We start from the raw sequence: 22,950 nt of genomic DNA on the forward strand, positions 1-22,950 counted from the left end.
AGTTGTTATTCGATAATCAAATAATTGTTGCTTAGATGACTGTATACTTGTATATGCAGTGTTTATGGAGTTCAAGCTTGACTTTATGAGGCTGGTTTAGAAAGCATTCCTGAAACTCAGGAAGAAATGTAATAGTGTAACGAATGAACAGTTTTTGCTTCTCTCCCAAGCTAGAGCATGGGCTGCTCTGTAACTTCATTAGATTGACACTTCATATCTCCTGTTTAATGTTTGGTTTTTATTTTGTTTTGTTTTGTTTTGAAAAAGAGATAGGACGTTGTTTGATTAGTAAGGAACTTGCTGTGAAAGCATAAGAACCAGTTTGTATTCCAAGAACCCAGACAAACTGAGTGAGTGTAGCAACGGCCTATAATCCCAGGGATTGGGAAACAGACCTGCACAGACCACACACATTTGAATTCGAACACACATGTACACACCATGCACATGTACATACTTAAGTTTATTGTTTCTACTTTTGGTGTTTTGAGATAGGATTTTACTATGTAGTTCAGGCTGCCCTTGAATTTATGACAGTTCTCTCGACTCAGCTTTTCAGGTGCTAGGATTACAGGCATCAGCCACTATGCTCAGCTGGGAAAAATATAAAGCCAAACATAGTGGTGTAGTTAAAGGTGGTGTAGTGCATTGTTCCAAAGCAGTGCTATATAGTGAGGTCCTGTCACAACAGAACAGATAAAATAAGCCAGATGGTTTCTCAGTCAAAGTGGGTGGGGTGGATTGAAAGTGTAACTCTAATAGACTTCATGCTAAGTATGTGGAAGGCTGTGGGTTCACTGTCTAGTACCACAGTAAGACTTAGAGATAAAGCAAGTAGCCATAGGAAAATTCCAAGGATCCAACAGTAAACAATACAGCTGGCCAGACGTACCGACAGTACCTTTGGTTGAAAGAGAACTTAGAACAAGTCCCATATGGTCCAGTAAAGACTGTCACAGAGTAGGATTACTAAACTTGTAGCATTCTCCTGTTCTAGGTCACTTGAGCAGAGCTACCCTGTCCTTTGGAAATACTGTATACTATCTTCTTTAAAGTGCAGCGTCCAGATTTCATACACATAATCTTTGAAAGACATAATTACTTTTCAAAGAAGCATTTTTAAATGTCTTTTTGTGTTCCTGAGTTTTTTTCTAGAGGACACTGGTACATTCTTTGTTCCCCTTGTTTACTCATAATGAGACTCATGTTCTAACCCTTGATACTTTTTAAATTTTATTCACAATACGGTAGTTACAAGCCATGTTATAAAACTGATAATACTTCATTGAATCTGAAAGTAAACTTTATTTTCTAATGTTATCTTTAAATTACTATATAAGAGTAAAGACATGTTTTTCCTAGTCTATGATTATGGAAGATGTAAGCAATTACCTTCATCCTGTAACACACCTCCAGAGTCTAAAGTACTCACAGAAAGTGTGTTAAATATGTACATTTATGTTAGTTATTACATACATGGATGATGGGTGCCTTTCTACATAATGTAATTTGAGTATCTTAATATGATAATTTTTTATTCTTTGTCTTTGTTTCTTAAGGTGGTCAAGGAGCTGGTCCTCCTCAAAACCAGATGCAGGTGTCTCACGGGCCACCAAATATGATGCAACCCAGCCTCATGGGAATTCATGGCAACATAAACAACCAACAGGCTGGTAACCCTGGGGTTCCTCAGGTGACCCTGGGCAGCATGCAAGGCCAGCCCCAGCAGGGCCCACCATCTCAGCTGATGGGCATGCACCAACAGATTGTGCCCTCACAGGGCCAAATGGCCCAGCAGCAAGGAACTTTGAACCCTCAAAACCCTATGATTCTTTCAAGGGCCCAGCTTATGCCACAGGGCCAGATGATGGTGAATACTCAAAACCAAAATCTTGGACCTTCACCCCAAAGGATGACCCCACCCAAGCAGATGCTTCCCCAGCAGGGCCCACAAATGATGGCACCACATAACCAGATGATGGGGCCTCAGGGGCAAGTTTTGCTCCAGCAGAACCCAATGATAGAGCAAATAATGACCAATCAGATGCAGGGGAATAAGGCACAATTTAACTCTCAGAACCAATCCAATGTCATGCCGGGACCAGCACAGATAATGAGGGGACCAACTCCGAATATGCAAGGAAACATGGTGCAATTCACAGGACAGATGTCAGGACAGATGTTGCCTCAGCAAGGGCCTGTGAACAATAGTCCATCTCAGGTTATGGGGATTCAGGGGCAGGTTCTGCGGCCGCCAGGACCCAGCCCACACATGGCCCAGCAACATACTGATCCTGCTACCACAGCAAATAATGATGTCACCTTGTCTCAGATGATGCCTGATGTTAGCATGCAACAAACCAGCATGGTCCCTCCACATGTGCAGAGTATGCAGGGAAACAGTGCTTCGGGAAGCCACTTCTCAGGCCATGGAGTGTCTTTCAATGCACCATTCGGTGGTGCACCCAATGGAAGTCAAATGTCTTGTGGTCAAAATCCAGGCTTTCCAGTCAATAAGGATGTAACATTAACAAGCCCATTGTTGGTCAACTTACTGCAAAGTGACATTTCTGCAGGCCATTTTGGTGTAAACAATAAACAAAATAATACCAATGCAAATAAACCGAAGAAGAAGAAACCGCCTCGGAAGAAGAAAAATTGTCACCAAGATCTAAAGTAGGTTATAATCAGTTTACCTCAAATATGACTCTTTCTGTGGACATTCATTGATAGGTTTTTTTCTTTTTTTCTTTTTTTTTTTTTTTCTTTTTTTTTTTTTTTTTTTTTTTTTTTTTTTTTTTTTTTTTTGGTGTTTTGTTTTGTTTTTGAGACAGGGTTTTACTATGTAGCCTTGGCTGTCCTGGAACTCACTCTGTAGACTAGGCTGGCCTCAAACTCAGGAGATCTGCCTGCCTCTGTCTCTTGAGTGCTGAGATTAAAGGTGTTCACCACTCCCTCAGCCTGAAAAATGACCAGTGCTATTCCACTGCCATTCCATAGAGCACAGACTTGAATGTTATGCTGATTGTTGGGGAATTGAGGGAATGTGTTTGGTGGGGACAGCCTGCATCTAAAAGTCACTTATAATCCCTAAGAGCTTCAGTCAGCTTCCCTTATATAAATGTTTCCCAGGGGAGCTCTTTCATAAGACACAACAGGAAGGATAATTAACAATTATGTTTCATAGCCTAAAACTACATATTAAGTTATGCTTCTCATTTTTGGCTAGATGTTTCTTGAGCAATTGAGGTAGATTTTCAGCCTTTAATCATAAAATGAGTTCAGAGACATTATCAACAGGGACTAGTGACTGATGAATATAAAACAGTTTGAGATAAATTGCTAGGCCAAGTATGGTAGCTTACACTTGCTATCTCAACACTCTTGAAGCGAGACAGGAGCCTAGCTTGAGATATCCAGGGAGACCTCAGAGGGAAGGGAGCAAGACGGGATGGGGGGAACAAGAGACAAAGAAAACTAGAACAAGGGAGCTTTGTCTAAATGAGCTTCAGTGTTCAAACTAAAGCCAGCTGCCTTTGTCCAAGCTTTTCTATTAGTTCTTTAGTTTTAGCCTATTGTAGTAACTTGCTACTTTTTAAATCTTAAATATTAGAAGTCAATCACTATATATTAATAACATATTTTCCTGAATTCGAACTTATTTTCTTTATACCTAGTCCTCAGTTAAATTCCTGCTGTTACCAACTTGTCTGGTTTCTTGGGTTTTGGTGTTTTTTTGTGTGTTTTTTTATTTTTGTTTTTTTATGTATATGAGCACACTGTAGCTGTCTTCAGACACACCAGGAGAGGTCATCAGATCCCATTATAGATGGTTATGAGCCACCATGTGGTTGCTGGGACTTGAACTCAGGATCTCTGGAAGAACAGCCAGTGATCTTCAATGCTAAGCCATCTTTCCAGCCCTATTAAGCTGGCTGAATAACTTTTTTTAATGGTAGTAATTATTTTATTCCCCTCAGTAGGCTAGAAATAAGATTACACTTATTTGCCATTATTATGTATTTTTCCTGTCTTCACCACCCTCCTGGTGAATTGTTAATTCAGTACACTTTTAAAAGAACCTTAAATAGCATCAAGGTTCCTATGAAAGAGAGGCAGTAGGCTTAGGAGGAATGTAACCTACCTTCAATTCTACCATTATCTTACCATGAAACCTATCTTAGACTATCAGAACCTTTGTTTTCTTATCCATAACAAGAGAGGGTATTTTAGCCATAAATATTTTTTAAGTGAAGGATACCACAAAACTTTATTTATGATTTGAAATAATTGGGAAGTTATATAAGGAACAAGTTGGCATAGTGATTTGGTTGTGCTTAAGGAACTGTTAAATGCTGGGCGGGGGGGGGGGGGTCCCTCTTATTTTTTATGTGTATGGGTATTTTGGCTGCATGTGTCTGTGCACCACATGCTTCTGTATCTGGTGCTACCAGAAGCTAGAAAAGAGTGTCAAGTTTCCTGGATCTGCAGTGACAGATGGTTGTGAGCTGCCATGGTGGTGCTGGGAATTGAACCTGGATTCTCTGGAAGAGCAATTATAGCTGATAGTGAACTTTAAGGTTTAATGAAATGGCCATGTTACTCTTGAGAATCCAGACTAGAAAGATACAAATAATCAGAGCAACGCATAAGCACACTGTCATTGTTTAAAATGGGTTCCTGTGTTCCTCATACAGCTTACTCAGTCTGTGCCACTTATGTCTTAGCACCCCAGATAATCGTCCAGCTGGTCTAGAGGAAGTTGATCAACAGTCATTACCTGGAGAACAAGGAATCAGCTTGGACAACACAGGCCCCAAACTGCCAGACTTTTCAAACCGGCCACCAGGTAATAGGATATTAGCTAAGATTATATATTTTGCACTGTGTATACTCCTTTACAAGGCTTCTTTCTCTTCAGTGAAGCAATAATATCCTCTGTCTACTAACTAGACTATTTCAGAAATATATTGTGCAAGCTCTGCATTGGTTAAGTAAATGCTTCAAATAGAACGTCCGTAGGTACATGTAAATGCACAACTGCAAACCTGCTTAAACGGTCTTCATCATAAGTCCTCAAGTCAGACTGAATAGAAGGTGCCTTTTTTGGTTAGCAGTGCAGTTTTAGTTGCCATCAGAATAAAATAGGATAATATAGAGATCTACTCACTTATCCTGCTTGTCTGTAATTCTTACTTCCTGACACTTTCTCAAAGCAGAGAACCACTGCTGGGACTTAAAACAAGATGACTTTTTAAATAAAATTATTGTGACTATAAAACATAAGCAATACTCATATAACTACTACTGTCAGCTTAATAGCTTAAAGTGAATAGTACAAATATTATGGAACTAAGACCAGATACCACAATTTCTCTGCACCTGTTTTTTTCTTGGTCTAAACAATGACTTGTAACTTTATTCCAGAATGAGAGTCAAAGTTTTACAAGCTCTCTCCTGTGGATATAAAGAATTAATGCTTTGTTTCTTCCTCTTAAGTAACATCACCTATTTTTGACATACTAGTGAGTGATTATTTTTTAGAACTAACCTTTAATCTGCTTTTAATTTATAAATTTGTGTTTCAAAAGTACATCATGATGTCAAGACTTGATGTTATTTATTACAAATTGAGTAGCATACTAGAGTCATCTCTAGTGAGCCACAGTAGCATTGTTGAGGCTGGGCAGTCTCTAGTTCTTGGTGAGTATGTTCAGAAGACATTGTGAGTAGGAAGGGAAGTATTCTTTTACCTCAGGCATATCTGACTCTTTCATGGATTCCAGAGTTACTTCAAACATTTATTGTCCCTTTTCTGCAAACTGGGAACCTGAGGCTCAATTTGGCCTTTAACAGATTTGAATCGCTTGTGGTGTCTAAATAAATTTCTGAGTTTAATTGACTTAAGAAATAGGTTATTGCTCTGCAGTTGGGCAGTGTCCGCAGACTCTGCTGTCTTATGTCTACTTCTCTCTTACTACCTGCCTGGCCCCTAAAGGCATCACGGCATTGTATCCCTTGGCTAATATATGTAGTATTTGTGGATCTGGCTTCCCTCTCAACCATCTATGCCAGTCTGTCTTCTTACCACTAAGCATCTTTGGACTGATTTCTCCAGTTTCTGGACCCTCTATAGCAGCTGAGCCTTCAGCTCTTGGTTTTGAGAGGCTGCCATGTCATGTCTTTCTTTGTATTTACTGTGCTGTCTGATAAACTCATTTAAAGATCTTGAAAGGCATCTGTGTTAGAGCCCTGACACAAGTGCACTTTTTCAAAAATTACACTTTTCTTAACACTGGAACCCCAAAGTACATAAGAACCTCTTGTGTTTGACCTGTTGGAATGCCAGATTTATAAGTATCAAGAAATTACTCGGGCCTAAAACAAAAGGATTTTAAAGAAAATCTTCAAAACCGTATTCCCAGCATTTTCAGGGTAGAGGCAGCAGAGTTAGCTGTTCAAGTTTCTCCTCAGCTACCTAATGAGTTTAAGGCTACTTGGGACCCTGACACCAAAAAACAAGATAAACAGATCAAAAACAACCTCAGAACTGGATTCTGCTTGTTGGTATCCTGGAAATCTTTGACTAGAAGACAGTAACTCTGTTAAGCGCAGAATCTGGCCAAAGCGTTTGGTAGCTGCTCTGAAAAAAATCCTGATCCAGAATTTCTTCCAGCTGCCAGAGCTAGTTATTTGTGTTGTTATACTTTCTGTAAAACGTGCAAATTATTTTTTATGCAACAGTTGAATAAACATAATTATGGAATCATATCCCTTGACGTATTCCCACTTTCCCATACAAAAACACCTTTAGACTTGGCTTAATTTGAATCTTCCTTTATGCTGATTGTATAAGGTTTTTGTTCAGAAATTCAAATAATTCATCACAAAGAGGGAACCATGTATAGTGACGCCTTCTGCAAATTTAAAAGGCATTGTCCTTAGAGTTCTTGTCCCAAAATCATTTTCTATTTCTGCGGTCTGCTTCTGGCTTATTTATTCAATTTTGGATTCATAGAAAATACTTTTCCAAATCAAGACTTCTATATGTGAAGGCACATGGAGATGAGTATACATAAAAACTTGAGTACTTTATTTTCACCATAATAATCAGCCATTGCTCCTCTGTTTATTAAACTGATACACACCTAGGAGCAGTATAGTACATTCATTTTGCTCCAGAGGATCAAGCCCAAAGGATACAGCATAATATATGGAGACCATGGACCAGACTAATTGAAATGCTGTTTAAAAGAACTCAATCATAGAATTATATACTTAATTTTCCTGAAGGAATAAAAAGGCTGTTTGCATCAAAACCAAGTCTTGAGAAAAACAAGTCCTCTGCTTCGAGAAAAAGTGATTTCTAAATGTGTTTTTTCATATGCACAGTGAATTACTGATTATTTCTACATGAGACCTAAATGCTGGGCAGCCAGCTACTCACTGTTGATCGTTTCTCTCTTTTCATGTTCATCTGCTAGATCCAACCACTTATGGTAGTGCATAGTACAGTCTTAATACAGTAATGCTTCGTTTGCAGCCTGAACACCAAGGGGCTTCATGTTCTTAATGCTTTGCTTTTTGCCTCCTTAAGCAGTGTGCCCCCTCCCTTGCTTGTGTCAAATAATGAGGGGCTGTCCTGGGAGCAGCATGCCTGAGCTCTTTGTGCACAGTCTGCTACCTATGAGTACTGCTTATCTATACTCTAAAGGTAGCAAAGTTTTCTCACTGAAAAATCTAACTTCCCTGATTTTGGGGGGCTTGTTTTAGGTTATCCTACACAACCAGTTGAACAGAGGCCACTGCAGCAGATGCCTCCTCAACTCATGCAGCATGTGGCACCCCCTCCACAGCCACCACAGCAACAGCCACAACCACAACTGCCTCAACAGCAGCAGCAGCCACCACCACCTAGTCAGCCACAGTCTCAGCAGCAGCAGCAGCAACAGCAACAAATGATGATGATGCTCATGATGCAGCAAGATCCTAAATCCATTAGGCTTCCAGTCTCCCAAAATGTCCTTCCTCCACGGGGTCCTCTGAACCCAGACTCCCAAAGAATGCCCATGCAGCAGAGTGGCAATGTACCTGTCATGGTTAGTTTGCAAGGACCTGCCTCTGTGCCACCATCACCTGATAAACAAAGAATGCCGATGTCTGTGAATACTCCTTTGGGAAGTAATTCGAGGAAAATGGTATACCAGGAGAACCCACAGAACTCTTCTAGCTCACCACTAGGAGAGATGTCCTCACTTCCTGAAGCTAGTGGCAGTGAAGTACCATCTGTTTCAGGAGGCCCAAATAACATGCCCTCGCATTTAGTAGTTTCTCAGAATCAATTAATGATGACAGGACCCAAACCTGGACCATCTCCCCTTTCAGCAACTCAAGGTGCAACTCCTCAGCAACCTCCTGTAAATTCCTTGCCTAGTTCCCATGGCCACCACTTTCCAAATGTGGCTGCACCAACCCAAACATCTAGGCCTAAAACACCAAACAGAGCCAGCCCCAGACCTTATTATCCTCAGACACCCAACAACCGCCCTCCCAGCACAGAACCTTCAGAAATCAGCCTATCTCCAGAAAGACTCAATGCTTCCATAGCAGGACTCTTCCCTCCGCAGATTAATATTCCTTTACCTCCCAGGCCAAATTTAAATAGGGGCTTTGATCAACAGGGCTTAAATCCAACAACTCTGAAGGCTATTGGGCAAGCACCTTCAAATCTTACTATAAATAATCCTCCTAACTTTGCTGCCCCACAAGCTCATAAATTAGATTCTGTGGTGGTGAATTCTGGAAAACAGTCTAATCCTGGAACAACAAAACGGGCAAGTCCAAGCAACAGTCGCAGGTCTAGTCCTGGGTCCAGTAGGAAAACTACCCCAAGTCCTGGAAGACAAAATTCAAAAGCTCCTAAACTTACTCTGGCTTCTCAAACAGGCACAACACTGTTGCAGAATATGGAGCTGCCTAGAAATGTGTTGGTTGGTCCCACTCCACTTGCCAATCCCCCCTTACCTGGAAGCTTTCCTAACAACAGTGGGCTTAATCCCCAGAATCCCACTGCGCCTGTGCCTGCAGTGGGGACTGTTCTTGAGGATAACAAAGAGAGCTTGAGTGTTCCTCAGGACAGTGATTGCCAGAATTCCCAGGGTAGGAAGGAGCAGGTAAACACTGAGCTGAAAGTAGTCCCTAACCAAGAAGCTAAAATGGTTGTCCCTGAAGATCAATCCAAAAAGGATGGGCAATCTTTAGATCCTAACAAACTCCCCAGTGTTGAAGAGAACAAAAGTTTGATGTCTCCTGCCATGAGAGAAGCACCAACATCATTAAGCCAACTTCTTGACAACTCTGGAGCTCCTAATGTGACCATTAAACCCCCTGGGATTACAGATCTGGAAGTAACACCTCCAGTAGTTTCAGGAGAGGATCTGAAAAAAGCAACTGTCATTCCCACACTGCAGGATCCGTCTTCTAAAGAACCCTCTAATTCTTTAAACTTACCTCACAATAATGAGCCGTGTTCAACTCTTGCACATCCAGAATTGAGTGAGGTTAGCTCTAATGTTGCACCAAACATCCCTCCAGTAATGTCAAGACCTGTCAGCTCTTCCTCCATTTCTACTCCCTTACCCCCAAACCAAATAACTGTATTTGTTACTTCCAATCCCATAACCACTTCATCTAACACATCAGCAGCCCTGCCAACTCACTTGCAGTCTGCACTGATGTCAACAGTCGTCACAATGCCCAACGTGGGTAACAAAGTTATGGTTTCTGAGGGACAGTCAGCTGCTCAATCTAATGCCCGGCCTCAGTTCATCACACCTGTCTTTATCAATTCATCTTCGATAATTCAGGTTATGAAAGGATCACAGCCAAGCACAATTCCTACAACCCCATTGACAACCAACAGTGGCCTGATGCCTCCCTCTGTCGCAGTTGTCGGACCTTTACACATACCTCAGAACATAAAATTTTCTTCAGCTCCTGTAACACCTAATGTCCCCTCCAGTAGTCCTGCTCCAAACATACAGACAGGTCGGCCATTGGTCCTTAGCTCACGAGCCGCTCCTGTTCAGCTGCCTTCCCCTCCTTGTACATCCTCTCCAGTTGTCGCTCCTAATCCTTCTGTCCAGCAAGTGAAAGAATTAAATCCAGATGAGGCTAGTCCTCAGACAAACACCTCAGCAGACCAGAGCACTCTGCCTTCTTCACAGCCAACCACAGTAGTTTCTCCCCTTTTGACCAATAGTCCAGGCTCCTCTGCCAATCGGCGAAGCCCAGTCTCATCCAGTAAGGGCAAAGGAAAAGTGGACAAAATTGGCCAGATTTTGCTGACCAAGGCTTGTAAGAAAGTTACAGGCTCTCTGGAGAAAGGGGAAGAACAGTATGGTGCAGATGGAGAAACTGAAGGCCCAGGGGTAGAGACCACAGCTCCTGGGCTAATGGGAACAGAGCAGTGCTCCACAGAGCTGGACAGTAAAACTCCAACACCCTCAGCACCCACTCTACTAAAAATGACCTCTAGCCCCATGGGCCCGAGCTCCACCTCAACAGGACCCATCTTACCTGGCGGTGCTCTTCCCACCAGTGTACGCTCAATAGTAACCACATTGGTACCCTCTGAGCTCATCTCCACAGCACCAACCACAAAAGGCAATCATGGTGGCATAACATCTGAGCCACTTGCAGGTGGCTTAGTGGAGGAGAAGGTGGGATCCCATCCAGAGCTTCTACCCAGCATAGGTATGTACTTGAGCTTGGCATCAGCTCCTCATGTCAGGTTTTTGCTGACCTGTCCCACAAGAGAGAAAGCACAAGCCCTTTCCTACTTAAAGGAAGAAAAATGACAGTAGTTGTAGATTTGCTTACTGAAAGTACATTGAAAAATATGCTTTAAGATCCCATGTTCAGTTTATATTCATTAACATGGTTCTTTCTTGGCTTCTGAACTGATTCATGTTTCATTTTCATGTGTGTATATGTTTCTCAGTTTTAAAAAGCATTTTCATACACCCTATCACATCATCTTTGTGATACAGTCTTACTCCTTCTATGGGTGAAAAGAGTGGAGCTCAGAAATGTCTTAATATTTGTTGAGCCTATGCTCTTAGGTCTCTGGTCTGGCATTGTCCCTTGAGTGTGAACAGCGACCTCTCTGTGCCCCTCCCATAATGAAGACTTACTTGTTCTACTTGCCTTGTTCTCATTGTGTGCTAACTCAGGGGCCTTTCTGTTTGGACTGCTCCAGAAAAGCTTTTCAGAAAACCAGGTTTTGTGATAAGCAAAGGAAGATCTGAGTAGGGGAAGAATCAGATAGGCTTGAGTTGGTAACTACCAGTATTTGCCAGCTCAGTGGGCTGGGGCAAGTTTCACTTCCTCCTTTGTAACTTGGAGACAGTAATAGTCACAGGATTTCAGTGAGGTAATGCATGTGCCGTGCTTAGCACAGGACCTAAAATATAGTGATATGGTGTAAGTGCTATTGCCCGTTTCCTTTGGACATGGCCTTTTAGTAAACCGCATTAGTGAGCATCTAGTTCAAGTTATTTCCTGTGTACTAGATCAGTGGTTAATACTGGAAGCACAGGTGTCTTTATGCCTTCTTTCTCCTGTATGGCTCAGATGGTACAGACAAGTTAGTCATAGCTGGGAGGCCTCTGCAGTATCTAAGCCAGCTAATAATGCCTCTTTTATTTATGCAGCTAAAATACTTTGAGTGCCTACCAATTAGGAGGAGGAGCAGAAAGAATACCAGCTTCAGGTTATGATCAGAGTTCAAATTTTAGCTCCACTGGTTGCCAGTTACAGTCTGGTGAGTTCCTCGTACTTCACCTGTAAAGTGGAGATTATAATTCTACCGCCCAGGGTATGTAGGACTCAGTGAGAGAACTTGAATATCAAGTGCCAGCATATCGCCTCAGACATAGCTCTAGAAAGGTTCCTTCCCTTCTTTTTCCTGCTTGCCTTCTTTAGAGATACAGAAAGGGTGAAGGCCTGCAAAGAGTTATTGTCCTTACAGGAGAGAGACTTTTCTGGGGACGGCTCTGGGTTTCAAATTTGAATTTTATTTATGTAGATGACTATAAGAATTTTAAAAGTCTGGGCATGGTAGTGCACACATGCAGCGTGTGGGAGAGTGGGAGAGGAGGTAAGAGGATCTAGAGCAGGGCCATCCTCAGCTACATACTGAGTTTGCGGCCAACCTAAGCTACATGAAATCTTGTGCAAACCATACGTATATTCTCTGCTGCATAGTATTTCCATTTCTAGTTCCCTTTATGAGCTTTTTCCTCTAATACTGAGAGAATAATGATGAAATAATTAGATATTTTTATTTGGAGCACAATTGATAGTAGAGAAACATAAGTTTTACGGAGATGAACTAGCAACTAAGTTACTAAGCAGAGAGAGATCTACAAAATTCAGTTTCCATCAAAGGGTAAAAGTTGTTGTCGTTTATCAAGATGATGGGAGGGCAGACCCTTAATAAAGACAATAAAGTTCTGTTCTGGAGTGTCACGTGTGTTCTAGTTCGAGGGTCTAAGTCCGTTCTGTCTTTCAAAGACTCATTCTGACATCTCTGCCTGAAGTATTCCTTTACATTTTCAGCCTAGAATATTCTTTTCCTTTGGACTCCCATGGCACTTTATATTTTATGTGTCTCTTTCCATATGACATCATAGTGAAGTGTACTGTATGTATTTATCTTACCTTCCATAATAGGCTGAGTTGCCTATAGAAAGTTCTTGTAGCTATTTGTTAGAAAAGTAAGTAATACTATATTGATTTATTTATTATATATTGTATGTTTTATGCCCATCACTCTTGCTAGATGCTATAGAAAAGTACAGAATTGTGTGTTTTGGTAATCAAGGAGTGTGTATAGTCTCTATCGAGGTTACATAATTTTTTTAAATGTTGAGGTGAGTGGTATAGTCATTCTAAAAGTAGCTAGATTGCTTGCTAAGACATAGTTTTTAGTTTTTTAAGAAAATGGCCATTAGGCCTGGTATAGTTGCACATGCTTATAATCTCAGACGGTGGAGACTGGGGTGGGAGGATCAAGACTTTGACACCAGGCTGAGGAAACTGAGAAAGACCCCGTCTGAAACCCACACAGAAGAAAAGTCAGAACCTGAAACTGTCCCTACACTTGCGGCTGCAGTTGTTCTTGTGGCCGTCTCCTTCCTGGTTCTGTGTAGTGTACAGGGAGGAGCAGATCAGCGCTGCTGAAGGTTAGAGCAGTTGGTTTGTTAAGTACATATTGAAGATCAGCTTCAAGTGTGCAGGTATGACCTTCTAAGAATATGGTGTTTCAGCTGTTACGTAGTTGCTTGGTTAATGCTTTTTGGTTTAGTTAGGGATTAAAAAAAAAAAAAGTAAAGACCTATTTGTTTGTTTCTTGCCTTAGCACCTTCACAGACTTTAGTCCCAAAGGAGTCTCCAGCCACAGCACTGCAGGGGTCTGTCGCCAGAACAGGTAAGGCAAGGCACTGTTCAGAATATCTTGTTGGAGTGGGTTGGGTTACATTGAAGGAGTCAGTGCTGTTCTCACACCAGTAAGTATCTCAAACTGTCTTACCTACTTGTTTTCCAAGCCAGCTTAAATTGAGTGGCCTAACTTGGGTAGTACTCTACAGTTACTTTTCCCAACCAGCTTGTTTATTTTCACATTTGTAGTGTTACCACAGCTGGCTGCTAAGTAGTTAGCATATGCTTGCTTACTGGGATGACAAGCATGAATATACCAAAATGTAGTTGGATTATCATGGTGGATATTCCAGCCCCTCTGCTTACAGTGAGTCATCCTAGCCATCTATGTGTAAGTTTTTCCCCATGACCAAGATATTGTAAATAGCCCTAGTAAACAGCACTAGGGGTGGTGCTTCTGGAACGAGAATTCAGTTGCAGCTGCTGTGAGATGCTGGGTCAGCTCTGAACACACAAGGCAATAAGAGCACTTTTGCCTTTGCAAAGTAGGTACCAGAGCCAGTGAGTGTCATAGACGTCTCCATAGTTTTACTTGTTCTTTGTCACAGAAGGTTGTTGAAGGTACAGAAGAAAGTATGACTGGTTCCCAAAGGAAGTTAGAATATTATTGGTGGTGTACTTGAGCTGATGACTCAGTAGATAAGAGCACTTGCTGCTCTTTCAGAAGACCAGATCAGTTCCCAACACCCACATCTGATGGTTCATTGGTGCCCATGCCCATAACTCAAACTCTAGAGGATCTTGCAGATCTTATGGTGGCCTCTTTCCACACTCTCATGCACATAGTACATCTCACATGTATGCATGTGAAAACATACCCTTAGAACCTTCCATTTACATAAATTAGTGTAAAAGTTCTCAAAATCAACTTCCTAGTCTTCTTTCAAAAGAGCATACAAGCCAGGTCTAATGGCACATGCCTTTATCCCAGCACTAAGAAAGCAGAAGCCGGCAGACATCTGTGAGTTTGAGGCCAGCCTCCTCAGATAGTAGGGTCCAGAACAGCCATGGCTACATGGAAAGGCTGTCTCAAAAATAAACAATTTATTAATTACAGATAAGAATAAAAGAGCAGACTAGCCTGATGTAGCACATGCCAATAATCCTAGCACTCAGAAAGCTAAGGCAGGAGAATTACTACTATGAGACCAGATTAGGCTACATAAGGAGTTCAGGAAGCTTGTGATAGAATGAGATGCCTGGAGGGTGAAAGTCTTCAAGGATAGCACCTCTTTTTACTTGAACTATTCTTTTATTATTGATCTAGCACCTTAGACTGCTCATCCGAATTTTTATTATTGTGTATATATTAGATGAGTTGTATGCTCTAGCTGACCCAGCAAGGAAGTAAAGACCCAAGAAGGAGTTAGTGTCTGTTTCTTGTGGCATTACATCAGGTTTTATGGAAGAGATTCTGGGAACTAAGCAGAAGACAAAAAGCAAAGCAAGGATTCCTTCCATTTTGTGAGCATTTTGCAGTGAAGGTCCAGCCTCCTAACATGCAGAGTGCAAAGTGACCATCAACACAACAGATGGTAATGGTTGATGCTGAGTTGTAATTAAGTACCAGGCACTATACTAAAACTTATGTGTTTTATTTCAATTTACTCTGAATGCTAAAGCAGATAGCGTAGTCACCTATACCTTTCATATGAGGCACTGAGTCCTGAGAAGGCAAATAATTTACATATGCACACATGGATAATAAGAAATTGCATACAACAGGTATGGTAGCTCATTCCCTGTAATCTCAGCGTTTAGGCTGAGGCAGGAGGATTGCCATGAGTTTGGGGCTCAGCCTGGGTTACATAGTGAGTTCCAGAACAGCATGAGCTACAGAATGAGCCTCATACAAGGAAGGGAGGGAGGAGGGAAAAAGTTGGGGTTAAAAAAAAAGTAAGCCAAGTAACTCTTCAAAGAAAAAACCATGTGCTTTGTCAGGCAGTTTAGCTATTGAGCATGAGGCACTGTATTCTTTAAGTAGGAAAACAGGCACAGGGTCAGGGAAGGTATAGGCAGAAGACATGATTGTCTAGTACATTAGAGAAAGGCCTTTGGCCTTTGTAAAAGATAGAGCTACCTAGAGGTATATTAATAGAAGTAGAGATTATTTTTGTTGTTTTTATTTTACTTTATTTCATTTCATTTTATTGCTGGTGCTGAAACCATAAACCCAGAGAATGCTCACTGATGCAGTCCTGACAGATAAACTGTTTTAATTGTTTCTAGGTGATTGCTTGGTGGTTGATGAAGTCTATGAAATATCTAGAAATAAATATAATTTAGTCTGTTGGCAATATCTCAAAACTGGGCCCTCTAAAAACAGTGAAAATGTTGTTGGGGGAGGGGAGGAATGAGTCTTTAGTAGACATTCTGTTATATTTAAAAGGTAATTAAGAAGGAAATACAGGAGGGCGGTGATATTTTAAAAATGAAAAGTCTCTTTTACATGAAGGGAAGAGGCTTCTTTTCCTAACCTAGTTTTAACTGGATGAAATCTGAGCCAGGCAAAGTGAATTTAATTCTATTGGTCAAAACAGGATTATTTCACGACAAACTATAAATAAAAACAAACCAAGTAAGTACCCCCAACAAACCAAGTTGGGCCAGTGCTGACTTTGCATATCCCACAGGGTGAGACTTCTGCAGGACATGGAACATTGTTAGTATAAACATGGCGCTGTAGATTCTCTAGATTCCTAGCTTCTCCCTGTGGACACACGCAGCAGCTGCCACATCTCATTCTCTCCTTATATTTTTTACAGAACTTGAGGCAAATGCTGCCATAGCCTCTGGACAAAGGTAAGATGACCATTTCTGTAGACTTAGCATGACCCTGGCATAAGCTTCTTTAAAGGATGTCAACTTTCTCGGTCTTTAAATCTCTTTTCACCTTGTCCTTCTCCTGTTCTCTGGCACCAGTTTATTTCTACTGCTCACACAGGGAGCTGCTATGAATCCTCATTCCTCTGGGAAACATTTCACGTAATAAAACTTGATGACTACGTTTCTTTTATGATGTCTTGACAACTCAGCATAGTGAGGAAATGAGTGTCCTGTTTATAAATGTCACCTTCTCTACTAGTGGTCCTCGAGTGTGTCTTCTGAGCATGGGTGTTCAATCCTCAAAGGTGAAAGAGGAAAAAGTCAAGTAGGTAGGGTATAGCTCCAAGCCCACACTGTGTTCAGTTAGCTGTGCTGCCCTATATAACCAAGCAGATGAAGCACATCTGTGCTTTAATCTCATTGGCCCTAGAAAGGAGTTTTATCTCCCAAGAATCATTTTTTTAAGTGAAGGAATGCAGTAACATTTTAATGAATGCCTCATATTTATATAGAAATTTAGTTGTAAAGTATATTCACAATTATTTCTCATTGAATCTTCATATCCGCTTTTTAAAAAAGATTTATTTATGTATATGAGCATACTGTTGCTGACACACCAGAAGAGGGCATTGGATCCAATTACAGATGGTTGTGAGCCACCATGTGGTTGCTGGGATTTGAACTCAGGACCTCTGGAAGAGCAGTCAGTGCTCTTAGCCACTGAGCCCTCCTATCAGCTGTTTATATCAGCTAACATTTTTTTTAATATTATTTCTTGCCCTACTCTGGGCTATGAGCTCTCTAGATATATTGCCTTACCTTATTTTACATTATCTATTACAATAATAAAATATAGCATATAGATGAAAAATATAAAGGTCAGAGAGGTTTAACTAAATTGTCCAGAGTCACAGATACAGCAAATGGTGAAATTGAGTTTTCAACCCATCTCCTTTCTGACCCCAGAACCCTCACATTTGGCCTATGTATTACAGAGGACAAGTTGAGGTTCTTTAAAATAAGACTCTACACTCCAGAAAGCAAAGGGTTAAATATTGTAGCTGATAAATGCACAGATTCTCCAACTTGACTCATATTATCTAACTCTAATTTCACTGCTATTCCTATTAACCACCCATCTGTTTTTATTTGAATTGAACTAAAACTTGAATTCATTTGAGTTTCTTAAATATATACCAACTATTTATCTAGAAAAAGGGTCTATCAAGATCTCATGGGATCTTTTCACAGAGCTGCCTGAATACTGACCACCTAAACACATTAGAGTTGTTTTGCTCTGGATTTATTTATTTATTTGGTCGTAAGAAAAAGGGTCCACTATTAAGAAAAGTTAACTTTTTTCTTAGTTTTTAAATAGAAAGTTGTCTTTAGAATCTCTAAAAAGTGATGTAAATCTCTTTACTTGTAATTCCACCCTAGCTTCAGTCTGGCCTCTCTGTCTTTTCTTGGTTTATGGTTTGATACGAGGTAAAGAAGGCAATAAATGAACAGTTATGACCCAATTCCCAACCATAGTGTTAGATCAGCAACCAGCAAAAGATCAGCAAAAGATCTTCCAGCAAGAGTGAACAATGAAGTAGTGATAGTTGATAGTCAAACCATGATTTGTACTTTTAAGGAGCTCACAGTAAAATAGAACATTCAGAGCTGGAGTCAAGGGCACTGACGTTTCTTCCAGAGGACACGAGGATTCCCAGCACTCACACAGTGACCAGAGCATCCAGTGGATGCTTTAGAAGGTCATACATGGGGCTGGAGAGGTGGCTCAGTGGGTAAGAGCACTGACTGCTCTTCAGAGGGCCCGAGTTCAAATCCCAGCGACCACATGGTGACTCACAGCCATCTGTAATGGGATCTGATGCCCCCTTCTGGTGTGTCTGAAGACAGCTACAGTGTGCTTACATAGAATAAGTAAATTTTTTAAAAAGGTCATATATGTAGACTGTGAACCCAAGAAAAGAAGAAACAAGTACACAAAGAGAGAGGCATGGGAAACTTCCAGAAGTAATGAGCTTTAACTCGTTTTGTTGTATAACATTTCTGTTCTATGCCTTGCAAGCAAATTTAATCTGAATTTTTAAAATGATCTTAATAGACATTTTGAACCATTGGATATAGTAAAAAGTTTATTAAAGAAATTTTCAGATTCATATCAATATTAAGCCTAGGAATTGTGGCACATGCCTTTAATGGCAACACTTGGGTGGTACAGGCCAGAGAACTAAAAATCCAAGGTTATCCTCAGTAATATAGTAAATACGAAGCTAGACTATATGAGACCTTACTGCAAAAAAAAAAAAAAAGAGAGAGAGAGAGAGAAAAAAATAGAATTGCACAGTGACTCATCTTGTAGTCTTCTTTACAGAATATATACAGAGAAGTACCATTCCAGTAGTGTGTGTCATACCTATTCACTCATTTATCATGAATAGTGTGCCATAAAGTAATCTTTCACAAAGTAATTTTTAAGACTGCATATAGATGAGCCATAACTTAAGTATTTTATTATTATTATTGTTATTATTATTATTGTTATTATTATTATTTGGATTTTTATGTCTGTCATAACTTGTCCATGTGTCTTTAATAACAACATTATTACCAATTTTAAATCTTTATCTACTAGCCAGGTGGTGGTGGTGGCATACATTTCTAATCCCAGCACTCTGGTGATAGAAGCAAGTGAATCTCTGTGAGTTCCAGGACAGTTTGGACTACATGCAGGAACCCTGTCAATAAATAAATAAATGAACAAATAAATAAATAAATATATTTTTTTTACTAAAATTCCAGGGGGGTAGGGCTTTAAGTAGATTGTGACTATATTTCTGTTGCTTAGATAATTACTGTTATAATCTAATACCAATATATGCTCAGATTTTCCTAGCCACCCCTAAATGATTTGAGACAGGGTCTCCCTATGTAACCTTTGATGGACTATAACTCATTATGTAGACCAGGCTGGCTTCAAACTCACAGGCCATTAACCTGCCTCTGCCCTTAAAATGTTGGAATTAAAGGTATACACCTCTACATACAGATTTTAGGTATTATTTTGGGCTAGTAGAAACTTTCAAACATCTATTAAATATATTCTGTAGCTGACATTTTACACAGTAATGTCTGAAGGTGTCTTTCCACCTTCGGAAAGCAGTGAGGGTTCTCAGAGAGGAGCTGCTGCAGTTCTTTATGCCCCTTACCTGCTTTCCCACAATTCTACCAGCATTGTGCTTTTTTACTTTTCTAATATAACAAGATAGACTCAATTTTAAATTCTCAGTAGCATTTTTCTGTTTCTCTCTAGAATGACTGTGGCTTGTTTTGTTTTTGTTTTCAGTGCTGGGAATCAAACCCAGTCCGTGCACATACTAGCTAGACTGAGCTGTATCCCTAACCCTGGATAGCTGATAATAATTGACTTTCTGAATGAAACTGTTAAGAGTTTTATGTGTCTTAATGCCCTTCTTGGAAACTTGGTACTTCTCTCTGTTAGCAGTGAGCCAAAAGAGATAGTTGAGAAGTCCAAAACCCCCAGCCGAAGAAACTCTCGGACTGAAGAGCCAACTATGGCTTCTGAGAGTGTGGAAAATGGACATCGGAAAAGATCCTCTCGACCTGCTTCAGCCTCCAGCTCTACTAAAGGTTAGCAGTGGGACCTGGCTGCTGTGGGCATGGGGAGATTAAGATATGAGAGGGTCCTGGTCTATGCAGTTCTTTCAGGTCTCTTTGCTCCCCCTCCTAGCTGTTCTTTGTTCACTGTCAGCTCATTAGCATGTGTTTGTGTGTGCTAAGTCAGTCTCCTTCTCCATTCACATTTGCACAGAGCTCCACCTGCTTCTTCCTCCCAAGTACTGGGATTAAAGGCATGTGGCACAACACCAGGAAAGAAAAACAAAATTTCAGCCAGACACGTTAGTACATACTTGTAATCCCAACACTTAGGAGGCTGGGGCAGAAAGACCCTATATTCAAAGCCTGACTACATCCAGAGACCTCGTTCCAAAAACAAACATTTATATCTCATAATAGCATAAAGGTACACTGTTCACCATTCCTACCAGCCTTCAAAAGAGTTCTTTTGGATTTTATTGATTTTTTTTTTTCATTTCTAGGCTTAGTTACTTGTTTACTGCATTGGTTAATGCAGTAAAGATAACCTCAACACTAAACTGTGTTAATGCTGCGGAAGATGTGAAAGCAAAGTCACTTTCTCTTGTGTTGATTTCACCAAGAGTTCACTCAGATTTGAGTTTGCCACTTCTCTCCCTGTGTCTTCTATCTATAGTCTTTGGCGTATCTGTAATCTGCTGTGTGAGTCTGACACTGTGCCCTGCTAGTTGTCCTTGTCCTTAACAAAGGACTTGTCCTATATGTATTAAACAGCATGGGAATATGGCGGCATGGGAAAGTATCAAGGGTTCTTTACAGAAATCTTTCACAGAGGTTTACAAAGGAAGGAGACATCTTACTGTCTGCATCATAGCCCTCAACACAGCAGACAGACATCAACCTATAACCACATGCTGTTTGCAGCATTTATTATGGTGGATGTTTGTTTTAAGGTTGCTTTCAACCTGTTGGCTGCTTTCAGGAAATGATTACCACACCACGCACATACACATATATTCTGGGCCAGGGGCATAGGAAAGTACATAACTTAAGATTGAAGCTTTGCATTTGTCTTGGGTTGCAAAAGCTGGTTGCATGGGAAATTCAAGGCACAGTAAGGTTAGTTACATTGTTTTCTTAAGGGCAGGTTAAATTTAAACATCCTAATAGCAAATAAATAGTCTAGAAGCCAAAAGACCTTTTTCATAAAAATATATCACTACCTTTACTGAGAGCCTCACACGTTTTTTTTTTGCCAAAGGCAAAAAAAATTCACTTGGTGACTTGAAACAAAGTGGGGCCAAACCTGACATTGCTCACCTTCCTCATTTCCCAGCCATATTTGTCTAAGTCTCAGATCCACCATTTGATTTTTTTTTTTATCTTTTCTATTTTTTTAAGACAGGGTCTCTCTGTATGTCACTCTGGAACTCAGTACTTGGATCAGACTGGCCTCAAACTCAGAGAAATCCTCCTGCCTTTGCCTCTTGAGTGTTGGGATTAAAGATGTGCACCACCTTACCCAGCTACTGTTTGATTCTTCATACACAAGAGAGATAGATATTTGTAAAGTTGACCTAGTTGATAATTTTGTGTGTACATGAGTTTTTTCAGATATTGCACACGTGTGTGCATTCATGTGAAGACCAGAAGTCAGTACTGGGTATCACCTACTCTCTACCTTATTTTTTTATCACTAAACTTGGAACTTGCTGATGACGATAGCCAGTGTGCTCCGGGAAACTGCCTACTTTTTTCTCCCAAACACTGAGATTACAAACATACACAGCAGCCTTTACTTTTCATGTGGGTGCTGGGGATCCAAATTCAGCTTCTCATGCCTGCCCAGCGAGCATTTCACCAACTGAGCCATCTCCTCAGCCCAAGTATTTTCCTAAGGATGAACAATGTCATAATAAAACCCTATTTAATATATAGAAATCTAGTTCTGTACACTCATTTGAAATAAGTTTGATTGCAGTGAAAAATCAAACTTAAGAGTTAATTATAGTGACCCATGACTGTAATCCCAGTACCTGAGGGGCTGATGTAGGAGGATGGACCACAAGTGTGAGGTCAGCTTGGACTAGTAGTGACTTACAGGTAGCCTGAACTACAGAGTAAGATCTTGTATAAATTAATAAATAGTTGATTATGGGGAGTTATGTGTACTGTAAAGAACACCATTATTAATGTCCTTCATTGTCTGTAAATGTTTGGAGATACTCTCCCACGTGGCACAAGCAATATGACCACCCAATAAGAAAACATATTGATGGGCTGGAGGATGGCTCAGTGGTTAAGAGCACTGGCTGCTCTTCCAGAGGTCCTGAGTTCAACTCCCAGCCACCACATGGTGGCTCACAACCATCTGTGATTGGATCAGATGCCCTCATCTGATATGTCTAAAGATAGCCACAATGTACTCATGTCCGTGTAATAAATAAATAAATAAGAAAACATACTAGAGTTTTTACTAACAGAAGCCTGGAAATACTGCATTGTTCCATCTTATAAAATCATATAGACCAGCAGTAAAATGTTTGCTTTTTTCATCTGCGTCTGGTGGTCTGGCTTCTTCAAAATGTTATGATTTTTAAGACAGTTTTTCTTAAAACACTGAACCTGGTAATGTAGCATCAGAAAATCCATTCCATCCACAAATAATTTAATCTGATTCGTCTTTTGAATTAATGTGAGAAGCATTTTTTTTTTACCTCCACAAGAGGTATATAAAACATTGTTTGGGTTTGGAGTTTGCTTTTGCTCTTTCTAACATCTCATATAGCCCCAAGGCTGTTCTCAGGACCATGTGTGTACCAAAGATGACCTCTTGCCTGTAACAGGAGTGATGGAGACATGAGTCACACTACCAGGATAAAATATTCTTTTTACTATTGAAACTAAAATACCCATCATGTAGCAGCATGAAAAATAAATCAGTACAGCTAATGAGATATTAAATGTTTATATTTGCAGAACCTGAAAGCA

At 40.4% G+C, this 22,950-nt stretch overlaps 1 protein-coding gene across 3 annotated transcripts in view; it reads left to right on the top strand.

The window, feature by feature from the left end:
* Positions 1-22,950, top strand: part of NCOA6 (nuclear receptor coactivator 6) — a 78,875-nt gene that overhangs the window by 51,495 nt on the left and 4,430 nt on the right. For 2 of the 3 annotated variants that reach the window (XM_080924899.1, XM_080924900.1), the window contains 6 exons: positions 1,560-2,676; positions 4,728-4,849; positions 7,774-10,755; positions 13,424-13,492; positions 16,269-16,305; positions 19,844-19,992. In XM_080924899.1, coding sequence (XP_080781025.1) covers positions 1,560-2,676; positions 4,728-4,849; positions 7,774-10,755; positions 13,424-13,492; positions 16,269-16,305; positions 19,844-19,992 — 4,476 coding nt within the window. The remainder of the gene's footprint in view (positions 1-1,559; positions 2,677-4,727; positions 4,850-7,773; positions 10,756-13,423; positions 13,493-16,268; positions 16,306-19,843; positions 19,993-22,950) is intronic. The other variant, XM_080924901.1, reaches the window with a different exon arrangement.

This window comes from Micromys minutus, assembly GCF_963924665.1.
Source record: "Micromys minutus genome assembly, chromosome: 11".
Classification (NCBI taxonomy): domain Eukaryota; kingdom Metazoa; phylum Chordata; class Mammalia; order Rodentia; family Muridae; genus Micromys; species Micromys minutus.